Source organism: Bos indicus x Bos taurus, chromosome 13 (assembly GCF_003369695.1).
Source record: "Bos indicus x Bos taurus breed Angus x Brahman F1 hybrid chromosome 13, Bos_hybrid_MaternalHap_v2.0, whole genome shotgun sequence".
Classification (NCBI taxonomy): Eukaryota; Metazoa; Chordata; class Mammalia; order Artiodactyla; family Bovidae; genus Bos; species Bos indicus x Bos taurus.
In genome coordinates this window covers 61,183,763-61,196,490 of record NC_040088.1, presented here as the reverse complement: position 1 = coordinate 61,196,490, position 12,728 = coordinate 61,183,763, and the positions used below count along the sequence as shown (strand labels likewise).

Here is a 12,728-nt window from a genome sequence, read left to right as displayed (position 1 = left end):
ATTTTTTCAATTACTGAAATTCAGAATTTAAAAAGTTATCAACTTTAATGTATTCAAGGAAAAAGATATTTTTAAAAGTTTCTTTCAGAGAGTACATAGAATTTCATAGTTGAAAGAAACATGAAGGCAGAATACACTGCTAAGATAATTTCCCATTTTTAATACACTTACAACTGAGCTGAAAAATTATAATAAACTTTATGCCTGGAAAATTATACTTTTGCAGCTCAAAATGACCAGTACACTATAAAAGTTTTCATTATTATGAGATGTGACCATTAATTAATTAACTCATATCTTGTAAGTTTTTGATTGTGTATAGTAACTATAATATTATGAAATGCCTGCCTGTCGAAACATGGTTCAAGCTTCCCTAACCTAATAAACACAGAGAGAACAGAGTCTGAGACTTTCCTCACGATGCACGTCCTTCCCAGCAGCTACGCGTTCTCGGTGGAGGTGCTGGCAGTGATGCTGCTGAGTCCAGGCAGGGGCGGCCTCGTACCTGACTCTGGAGCATGGCATTGCCTTTATGGTGCAGGTGTTCCGCAGCGTCCACATCAAAATGATACAGGCCTTTGTTTTCCTCAAAAACCTTTCTATATTCTCGCTAAAAAAAATAAATAAAATAAAGTAAGACTAGAAGGGTCTGTTAAAAGCAACTACTACTTAGGAGGGCACACTGAAAATGCAAGCGAACAAGAGCTGCAAAGCTGCCACTAAGTTCCCATCTGCTGTCCACTGGCCGTGTAGATTGCCGACCCTGAGCTAAAGCGACAGTGGGAGATAGACCAGCTCTAGGTGGTCCATGCGAACAGCATCTAAAACACTCAAGAGAAGCAGAGGACTACTGGCTCGAAACACAGCATAAATAACATCTGCAGCACTGGGAAGTGACAGTGGAAAAACCCATAACGTGTGTGAACAGGCAAAGTGGGCAAAAGAAGGCAGTTTGTCTTGCCCTTATCCTAGAACAGAAATGTGTTTATTAATAACTGCATCTACAAGAAAAGAAGAACAGATGAAAGGAAAGCTGGAGTCAGGAAAGGGAAAAAAAGTTGTATGTAATGGATCATAAGGAAAATGAGAGGGAAAGAAATCGTTCAACTAACTTTCCTAAAAGGACAAGATAGGAGGTGGCCGAAAGAGAAACCAAGGAATTTGGGTATGGTTGGTTGAATTCTTAAGGTGAAGAAAATTTTTAAGGATTAAGACACTTTTTAGACATACAGACAAAAAGGTGAATTTGGAAGAGAACAGAATGGATAAGAATACCAAATTTGGCAAGTGTAGGACTCTAAACACAGCAGGCAGCAAAAAGACAAACATTGCTTTATGATTTTTACCCCTGGAGATTGGACACTTAGTAATTTTGCCTTATTTGGAAGACTTTTAGAGGTACATGGTAACTCTCAAAGACTCAGATATACAGAGACTTAAGCTAGAGTTGGTCACTTTAGACAGTGAGGATTTCAATGAAAATGGCAATTTAGTGTAGCGTGGAGGGAGAAGTAAGCAGCATTAGAAAGGGAGCGGGAACAAGCTAGGACACTTAGGCCTAGGATACGCTCCAGTGATCCAGAGTGAAACAGAGGAGGCCTCAGTGCCAAGAATGGGAAGGACGGAAGGTCCGAGGGGCCTACACAGGAAAACTGCTTTCCCTAGGGACACAGCAAGGTCCCCAGAGGCATTTTCAGTCAATTAGGGAACTAAGACATGCATCGCCCAAACTCTAACCAGAATACTTTAAGGGAGAAGAGCACCCCCAGGAATCTCATGAAAATGTTCACATAGTACATCTTGACCAAAGAGAATAAGTTCTGAATTTTAGCTTCTCTGCTAATTTTTCTAAAAGATAATTTCAAATAATAACAACATACTTAGAGATGTCATGATTTAATTAGAAGTAATTTTATAAAATAGATATGAAATGCATGTAACAAGCTAGGATACATTCCATTACTAAGTTAAAATCCAGAACTAATAAAGTCTAGAATTGTATCTGGAATAATGTTTATAGATTGAGAAAAGGTCAAAAAATACTGCCTGTCACTTAATGATCTATTTTAGTTACAGAGAATTTCAGAAACTCCTGTTTTAAAACCAAAGAAAATCACCCTCTTTGAACTAAGATCTGCAAAAGAATGATCAATACTTGCTTTTTCTTAGGTAAGAGTCTCTGTTGCCTCCTAGTGGAAGTTATACAGAGTAACACAATATACACTTTTTTAATTTATGCAAAGTTACAAAAAAAAAAAAACCTGAAAGCTAACAGTGTTCTATTTCTCAAAGAAAAATATCCCCTCCAGTTTAATCAGTATGGTTGTACAAACTAATAAGGCACTAATTTTACTCTGCACAGTAAAATTTTTCAAATTACGATTTATATCAAAGACATTTAGAGGTCTTTAAAAACCAGCCATTTATAACAAACTGACAACTAATTCTGGTAGAATGCCTGTTTAAGCATTCTCTTACTCAATCTTTTACTAAAATTAAGTTGCCTTTATAAATCAACAAAATTCTCATTCTCTTTACATTAAAATTTAAAAGAAGGCAATTCTGACATATAATAAATTTGAATCAATGTAATATCGTGCAACTTTAATAAGTAGAGACTTCAGAGCAACACCTTTTTTGACTCAAATTTTCTCTTCATGAAGCAACTGGTCAGTTACAATTTTTCTATGGAGAAAAAATATGATCTAGAAAAAATGAAGGTTTAAACTTTACAAGTGGTAAATAAAACAACTGTAATATATGAATTTGATGGGTTTTCTCAAAGAGAAAATAGAAACAATTACTATTACTGTTTTTCACCACTACTATAAAATAAAGGTCAATATTTTCAAAAAGAAATATTGCCTATGAGTGGCCTACATTTTTCATGGTAATCCAAATTTTTGAATTACGACCATGACATTTTTGCTGACTTATTTATACATGAATCCTCACATCCAAAGGAAATTAACCCACACAGGGATGAGGAAGAGTCAAGGTCAAACGTGACTGCAGTGATCAAGCTGGATGAGCAAAAACTACCTATGAAGAAAGCAGAGGATCAGATCTCAGAAACACACGGATTTTTAGAAGCACATCTCTGAGTCGTGGTTAAAAATGTGCAACTGAAGCAGAGTCGCTCAAGAAACAGGAGCGTCTGTACAGAGGAGGATGAGCATTGAAATGGCAGGACAGCAGGAATTAAGTGTCCAGGGACCGAGTCTAATTCTGCACCTGACAGTCTCCCAACCTTCATCCCTGCTCAACAGATGGGAAGAATAATGGGTTGCTTTTCCTCCAAAGACCAGTGATAATTAATTAATTTCCTCCATAAATATGAATTCACACAGATAACATTTCAAGAAGAGGATTACAAAATAATGAACAGAAGTTTCAACATATCAAAACCAAATGTAGACATTTTTAAACCTGAACTGAAGTTGTTATCTCATTATTTAATGGTTTGGGAAGCAGGTTATAACTACAGAGTTTTCTCATCCATGACTGTGGGCACATCTCCTGAAGAAGACTGTTTTCACTTTTTAACATTCTTTGACAATATACTTTGCCATTAAATCTGTGCCTGATCCAAGACAGATATATAATAAATGCAGATAATTTTTGAGTGAGTCATTATTAAAATAGGCATAGAAATAACTTGAGGTCAAATTAGACTTCATCATCCTGACATGGGACATTCTGAGGCGTAGAAAACAGAGGCACAGGTGAGCCAGGGTCATCAGTAATGAGAGCCAGTGACATCAGGGTTCAGACGCACTGTGTGTTGGAAAGAGCATCAAGAGCCAAGTTCTGATGCAATGGGCCACGGGAGCAGACACAAATATTTTAATTAGGACACCCTCCCCTCCTTGTTGTGTTGAAGAAAACACGGAAACCTTCACAAGACTAAAAGTACAGCAGCAGTGCAAACACTCTTGAGATTTATTTTTAGAGAAGGCATAATTCAGACTAAGACAACTTTTATGCTACTGAGACCTTCTGAGAACCAGACACTCTGCTCTGGCCTGCATAAAAGATCACTGACTTAAGAGCCTGACCTCCAAGTGACGTCAATCTACTACAAAGAAAGGGGAAGGAGAAAGACAGAAAGGATGCTCACATAAACACTTGGAAGAGTAGCTATTCCACAAGAAAGTTTGTATTCAAGAGATATTAAAGAGCCAGCTTTGTAAAGCAACAGCCTGGGTGGGATTTAAGCAACAGACACTAGTTTCCATGAAGTTAGTTACTGAGGGGGCAGTGAAGGCCAGGCTCGCCTTAGCAAGCAGGTGCGCTCATAAGCACTCAGACGTGTGGGCGCCACGGAGTCACAGGTCTACACTAGCCAACAAATGACCACTTACTCCGCTTAGCATTTTGCTGACTTTCAAAGCATGGTCTAAGAACAAGTTTGGGAGACCTGAAACTGGATCATGCATATTCTGAATGTCTTTCTTGTACTTCACCTATGAAAATAACACGAAACAAAATACCATCTAGGAGAAGAAAATACTATGCTTTTGCATTATGCCCATTATTATTTTAAACACAACGAAGTATTATTTGGGCTTCCTTGGTAGCTCAGCGGTTAAAGCATCTGCCCGCAATGCGGGAGACCTGGGTTCGATCCCTGGGTTGGAAAGATCCCCTGGAAAAGGAAATGGCAACACACTCCAGTATTCTTGCCTGGAGAATCCCATGGATGGAGGAGCCTGGTGGGCTACAGTCCACGGGGTTGCAAAGAGTCGGGGTTGCAAAGAGTCGGACACGACTGAGCGACTTCACTTTCACTTTCTAAGTTTTATTTAACGGTACTAAATTAAATGAATTCACAAGTAGCCACTAGATGGTGCTCATTTACTACTGAATGAATAAAAGTTCTTCCCAGGTACTTGAAAGTATTTTGATAACTCCTTTTATTGTTTATGTGCTCAGAAAGGGTGATGTTAACAGAAACAAGTAACTTTAACTGAAACTCTACTTTCAGAAAATAAAGAAAATAGAAGCTTCACTCTTTAGAAATTACCACTGTCTTCCAGTTATATTTTGTGTCAATTTTAGAACCTTTGGTAGTTTTAATCCTATTACTATGTAGACCTTTTCAATCAAATGCTTTGGAAATAAAAAATGTTAATAACAGAAAACATCAAGCACTTACTGTGATGTTTAAACTTTTCTGTGTAAACACTTTATATGTATTAAGTATGCTCCACAATCTTAGCAAGTAAACATTTAAAGTATGCTCATTTTACAGAGGAGGAAACTGAGACACAGAAAGACGGAAGTGTAATATCAGGTGGTGGAGCAAGATTCAAATCCAGACAACCGATTCGAAACCTTGAGCTTTCAATACCATGCTGGAGGTTCTTTTAAGGATATTCCTGCCCTATTTGCTTTATGCTTGTACACACACACAAATAATCAAATAAGAAAAAATGAATTATTAGAATATTCCCAAAGGTCCTAAAAGACGGAAACACCCATTTCAATTGCTGGTAACAAAATCTGGTTAATGAACACAAATTATAGCACCTTCTAAACAGGAATGAAAGTAAAATATACTAAGTCCCCCAGATACAACGGGAGTTGAAAGGTTTAAATGCTCTAACAAAGGAACAGTTCAAACTTAATATTTAAAAAAGTACTCTATGTCTCATTCAACTATAGTAAAGTAATTAATTTTTTCTATGTATGTTTTTATACTCTTCCTAATTCTAATAAAAATTATCTTTTCTTATAAATTGAAACTTCATTTTTAAAGATATGAAATGAAAACAAATCTTATGAAGAGGTATTTCACAGAATTTACATAAGAGATAAGAAAGAAATTGTAAGCTATCTCAAGTACAATTTCTGGAAATTTCCTTGTGATATACTACTATGTTCCAGGTATATTTTACAATCTTCACAATTTCATGAGCATAATTGCATTTGCTAACTATTGTCATAATCATTAATTTATGATACACAGTTTTTCTGAAAAACTCTATAATCTATTTCCACTCTTGATTAGCTATAATACTAATAGTTTTGCTAATAAAACTATTCCTATTAATGAGTAATCAGTAACACTTTTTTCCCCCCAGAAAAGCTTCAAGAAAATAGGCTTCAGTGTTTTCTAAAATTATTTGGAAATTACATGATCTTGATTAAGTATCACAATTACCACACAGCCAAGTCTATCAAAACAAGAATCAAAACATACTGAAAATAATATTCTGCAAATTGCCATTCATGAGGCAGAAAGCAACTTACATTGCTCGCCAGGGCAGTGGCCAGCTGACTTTGCCTAAAAGAAGCACTTTCAAGAGGATTGTAAAGATGTTTCTTATCCTTCATTTCACTATCAAATTTTTCTTTGTATTTAATCTGCCATAAAAGAAAAAAAAAAAAACAGGAAAAATTACATAGCACATTTACCTTCAAGCTTTCAAAGCAACACATTTGATTTCTAATTATATCAGATAAAAGCTACCTTAAAAATGTATGGCAGCAGAGTTTAAATACCTAGTATTTTCCCCCCATATAAAGCTTAATTAGGCATAAAGGGTTTTTTTTTTAATTAAAAAAACACCTCTACTTGAACATGGATCATAAATGCAATTAGGCATGAACTCAAATCCTATTAACAAGAATTATATAGAATCTCGGGATTTTAAATGTCAGTTTCCATTTCTGCATTCCTAACATCTATGATCAATTAGAAATCGAGACCATAAATGTCTTAACATCTATCACATTTAGAAAACAGGTCCCAAATATTAGAATTTGAATACGAATTTTCCTAAAAGAATGACTGCAAATGCAAGACAGAGCTCCTACCATGGTTTTTCTCATCATTTCCCACTTATTAAAAAACTCATTGTTAGGGATTACATATTCTGAAACATCCTGGGCCTATTTAATGTCATCTATTACTTCTCTGCTTTCACTCCACATTAGTGTTCAGTGGCAGAACCATCTCCAACTTTCACTGTGGATTTTTTTTTTTTTTTTAACTAGTCTTAAGGTAACCAAACGTCTTCCCTTGTGGCTCAGATGGTAAAGAATCTGCCTGCAAAGCAGGAGACCGGGGTTTAATCCTTGGTTCAAGAAGATCTCCTGGAGGAGAGAATGGCAACCCACTCCAGTGTTCTTGCCTAGAGAGTTCCATGGACAGAGGAGCCTGGTGGGCTACAGTCCATGGGCTGCAAAGAGTCGAACACAACTAGACAATTCTTTACTAAAATAAAACAAAAATAGCTAGTCTCATTTATTTAATTATTTAAATGCTTTAATTGCTGTAGCCAGGAAAGGATGCAGGCAGGCAAAAGCAAAAGTAAGCTGTTTTGCCCTTTTATATCTTATTATGATTCTTACACTATCTTATTTCTTTCTTTACAACATTCAGAATGCACATTTATCCATACATCCTAAGACTCTGCCTTGCAGAAACCTTTAGAAAAAAGACAGTTTGGGAACGGCTCATATTACTCTTTGAATCTAGTGTGTACTGGGTGACGGTCTCCCTCAGGGATACACGCTGATACCTCCAGGAGGGAGCTGGTAAAAATCCTGATGGGAATACATTTGGAAAACATTTCAAGACGGTTCACATGCAATAGTTTCTGTTGCAGTTTCATTTGCTAATAATACTTTTTGATCATCATATTATCTTATAATTTCAAGCAAAATCTCACTTATTATAATTAATAGGCGAGGCCTCCCTAAAACAAGAAAAGCTTCAAGTTTTAGATTATTTTATCTTGAAATCAGGGACACCACCACCAATGCAGTCAATTTAGATCTCCTTCACTACTGTCCAGAGTAACTGGCACCAAAGCCAGATCCTCTCTACCTGGTCCTCTGCTAAACACGCAATTCCACTCCTCAATACCCTGCTGCTGTGGTGCTTTTCACAACATTCTAATCTGTGTTTTCGTCTCTTCTAGGTTTTAGTGCATGACAGGTATTCACTTGACTATGGTCGTAGACGCTCTGAACTGACTTCCCCTAGAATGGCACTCCCGATTCAGCCATATCCACCAACACTGTCCAGCGATCAAGGAAAACATTCTGCCCGATGCTGTGGTGCCAGGAACACTCTCAGCTGGTAGTTCTTTCCATCCAATCAACTGATCCTGCTGTGTAACATGGGCTCGCATCAAGTATCCTTTCAGTCACTCATAAGTCCCCAACCTCAGCCACCACGAGTGTCTTAGTTATTAGCTAAATGGCAAGAATAGGTTCCATGATCCTTGAGCACAGAGAGTGCATCATTTTGCCTTTGTACCCCCTGTAGTTCTCAGCACCATTACACTAAGCCCAGAGGCAACATGGAAGGAAGCATTACTTGGGAATGTCAGGTCCCACTGAACCCCGCTGCTATGTCAGGGATCCTGGTCTTTTACGCTAAGCCCAAGCAGAAGTGAGTTCAAGCGTGTATGTGACTCCATCAGATTTGCTTTTGGAAGAGATTACCAGCTCCAGGCCTGATGGGAGTGTGTCTGGGCTCACATCAGCATTCCCAAACTCAGGCAGGAAATCCATCCTAACTCAAAATAGGAATCCAACGCAGGCTCAATGTTTAATGAATACAGGAAGGAAGGAATCATCATCAGTGAACCGGTTACAGTTTTTTCAGAAATATACATTTACTTGGAAAGAGCAAACGCCAGGTTTAATAACAGTTGAGAATGTGTCAGACAAATTCCCAAGTTAACACTCCCACTCTGTTGTGTCTGCTCCTAGTGTAACTGTGCAGAGAACTACTGGGGGTAGCACAAAGGAAGAATGATGCACCCTCTGTGCTCAAGCATCGTGTAGCTTATTCTTGCCATTTAGCTAATATATAATTAAGACACTCATGGTATACCTGAGGTTTAAGAATATGAATAACTGAAAGAAAAGTTGATGCAAGCCAGCACTGCTCAGCTGAATTAATTGATTAGATTTAAATACTTCAATACAAACAGAACCCTGAGTTTTTCCACCTGATGTTTTACAGGACAAACTTTAGTAACCTATTTTTTAAGTAGAATATTTTCATTGATTTCTGAAAGATACAGAAGATAAATTGGAAGTATATTTTTACAAGTATATTGTTGTGAATAGTAACCTATTGTTAAAGGTGAGTTTTCCCTGGAAATACAAGATTAGACTATTTTCTAAGTTTTGGACATAGTTGAATTATCTGCTCTCCCATTAAACAGTGAGCAGGAAATAGATTTCTATTCATTTTTGTATCCCTAGTACCCAACACCGGAGAAGGCAATGGCACCCCACTCCAGTACTTTTGCCTAGAAAATCCCATGGACGGAGGAACCTGGTAGGCTGCAGTCCATGGGGTCACTAGAGTCGGACACGACTGAGCGACTTCACTTTCCCTTTTCACTTTCATGCATTGGAGAAGGAAATGGCAACCCACTCCAGTGTTCTTGCCTGGAGAATCCCAGGGATGGGGAAGCCTGGTGGGCTGCTGTCTATGGGGTCGCACAGAGTCGGACACGACTGAAGCGACTTAGCAGCAGCAGCAGTACCCAACACAGTACTTTGAATGGATCTGGCACTTAATATATGTTCTTTAAAGAAATATATAGATTAATGATGAAAATGATAAGCAATCAACCATCTTTTCACATTCACACTCTCAGGTAGGTACTGGAACTACAGTACTCTAATTTCCCAAATCTGTGCCCCCAACACACAATCCCCACAGTCATTGCTAAACTGACTTGAACAAAAATCTATTGAGAAGAGAAAAAAGGTAAAAGGAAATGAAAAACAATAGATATAAAAATAATATATTGCATCTATATTATACTAAATACATATAAATATATATTTTAAAAGTATGGTAGTTCCTGCCACACTTTTCCTCATTAACTAATTCATTTAGGAATTACTTATCTAGTGCACACTCTGCATCACTTACTACCCTTAAAGAGTGCTATACTGGAAGAGATTTGGGAATCGGAGGGAAACTGTCTTCAAATATTTGCAAAAATAGAAAAACAGCATTTGTTCTGCAACCAAAGGTAAAGTTGGTGTTGACAGGTAGAAGCTGTAGCCAACAAGATTTCTGCCGATTATAACACAAGTTTTCTATCAGCTGATCTGTCCACCAGTAGAACTATCTTCTGCTTTCCTGCTCAATTACTGCTCCCTACCTCCTCCCAATGGAGAAGGCGATGGCACCCCACTGCAGTACTCTTGCCTGGAAAATCCCATGGACGGAGGAGCCTGGTGGGCTGCAGTCCATGGGGTCACTACAAATCGGACACGACTGAGCGACTTCACTTTCACTTTTCATTTTCATGCATTGGAGGAGGAACTGGCAACCCACTCCAGAATTCTTGCCTGGAGAATCCCAGGGACAGGGGAGCCTGGTGGGCTGCCATCTATGGGGTCGCACAGAGTCAGACACGACTGAAGTGACTTAGCAGCAGCAGCAGCACCTCCTCCCAATGTTCACCTGAATAATTTCTACACATCTTGCAGTTGCCCAAATGTAACTTCTTTCTGAAAGCCCTCTCTGACCTTCCAATCTAGAATACTTGCTGCTGATACATTTTTGAATCACTCCACATTTATGTGGTCCCTCATCATGCATTGCTGCAATTATTTGTAAAACTGTCCCTGGCTTTTGGTCTCCCCCATTAGACTCTAAGTTCAGTGAAGGTATGGGCTATATCTTTCCTGTTCACCCTTGAAAATCTAACCCCAAGGATGTAATATCTGTTCAGTAACTGTTTTGCTTGAATGAATAAATGGATGGATTACATTGAGAAGGGATCATTTCATTGAAAATCAGGACCAGATAACTTCCATAGTGTCTCCAAATTTTTTAATAGCCTTGTAATAGATTTTTATGAAAACTTTATTCTTAAAGTTATGCCTGGGGCTATAGACCTTAAAATTTGAATTTTAAAATGGAAATAACCTTTCCAGGTTATTTAAAGATTAATTATTTAAAGTGTACCTGTCCTCCATGTACTTCTAATGAGTTTAATAATCAGCAAAGTACTGTGAAATTTATCTTATCCTAAACTTCAGAACTCTGCGTTATCTGATTCAAAAGGTAACTAAAGAACAAGAATGCAAGAGTTTCCCTCATTAATTAACCAAAAAGTAAAATAACTGAATTCCATAAAAAATACATTTACCAGACACTGACACTCAATTCTCTTATCTTGCTGTAAGGTTTGCACATAAATGAACTAAGAAAATAGCCAAATAGTTCAAACAGGTCCTATCCACTCACCTTCTGACTGGTTCACTCACTAACTACACATACACAGAACATTCTATCTTACCATCAATCCACGGTTCACACATCTAAGTATCCACCTGCTCACGCACACTTGCATCTCCTAAGAGATCAGGATGCTTTCCTTTCATTATAATGGGTGACTCAACCATGGAAAATGGTATTTTTCCTTCTGGTTTCAAGACCACTTGAGACAAGAGGAAATAGGTGTTGGGTGCCTTGGCTATGACTTCCCTGGTGGCTCAGACGGTAAAGCATCTGCCTACAGTGCGGGAGACCTGGTTCGATCCCTGGGTCAGGAAGATGCTCTGGAGAAGGAAATGGCAACCCACTCCAGTACTCTCGCCTGGAACTATGATTTTAAGGCACAATGTTACCCCTTACACAAAAATCAATCACTTTGGAAACAAACGAAAAGTTCCACCTATGACTGATTTTACTCATATTATAAATATCATATCCAATGGTACTGATCTACCAACTTTTTGAAAAATACAGGGTAGGCAAATGGGATGAAACTTAAAAGTTTAGTAAGGAAGTTTCACAGACTTAGCAGAAATTTCAGAGGTTCAAACTAGGAGAAAACACTAGAATTGCTCAACCGCAATGACTGAATTTAACCTAGCCCCTCATAACTGCATCCAGGCAGGGCTGTGTTTAAATGGCTAAAGTCTGATTTCCCAACTCAGTCGTTCAAAGCTTTCAGCACAAGGGGTACTGGGCTTCATGGCATCACCTATGGCTCAGATTCACAAAGGGCCAGAAGAGCAGAAAAAGAGCAGACCCTGAATGAAAGCTTTTCATCAGAGCCACAGAAGAAAATGATAGGAAAGAAATGGGGACCTGGACAAGTGCACTTAATTACCAGTGAACACTAAAAGTAAACAACAACACAATGCCACACATCCACAGGAGCAACTGCCTCCCATTTTGGATGAAACTGAACTAAAGGCTGCGGAGGGGGAGAGTGAAATCAGATTTTTACGTAGAAGTCATCATAAATCGGTGTGTCTAAGTCTGAATTTTACACAAAATATACCCTGCCCTTATTTTCATGACAAAATAATATTTTACTGACTTTGTATCGAATGTGAATGATCTAGAGAAATGTGTTTAATTGGTCTCTACGTATTTCTTGAAAGCCTAGTCTGTGCCATTAATGCCATTAAACCCTGTCCCCACAGAGCCTGTTGAGTGCTAGTGAAGCAGATATTTAATACACACACACATACCTTTATATGACTATTACACACTGTGTTAAGAACTATAAAGAAAAGCAGAATAAAGAGGAGCAGAGCAATAGAATTTAAATCAGCAAGTCAAGGATGTGACATGTAAGCCAACAGTTTGGGGGAAGGAGGTTGGAAGGGTGTGTGCTTGCCCAGAATCGGAGACCCTTCAAGCCAATTAATACCCTTTACAATTGAAGGACAATACTTATTATTCAGTTTTAACAGCAACCTAAGAAGTAACGTTTAGG

At 38.1% G+C, this 12,728-nt stretch overlaps 1 protein-coding gene across 2 annotated transcripts in view; it reads right to left on the bottom strand.

Moving 5' to 3' along the window:
- The window catches only part of NEBL (nebulette), a 379,950-nt gene that overhangs the window by 74,099 nt on the left and 293,123 nt on the right, over window positions 1–12,728 (bottom strand). Inside the window, exons 8-10 of one of the 2 annotated variants that reach the window (XM_027559998.1) lie at window positions 6,256–6,369; window positions 4,365–4,466; window positions 506–610 (exon numbers count right to left, since the gene is read on the bottom strand). The exons of the other annotated variant lie outside the window; for it this stretch is intronic. Of the exons in view, the coding sequence (XP_027415799.1) occupies window positions 506–610; window positions 4,365–4,466; window positions 6,256–6,369 (321 nt within the window). The remainder of the gene's footprint in view (window positions 1–505; window positions 611–4,364; window positions 4,467–6,255; window positions 6,370–12,728) is intronic. 2 annotated transcript variants of the gene reach the window in all.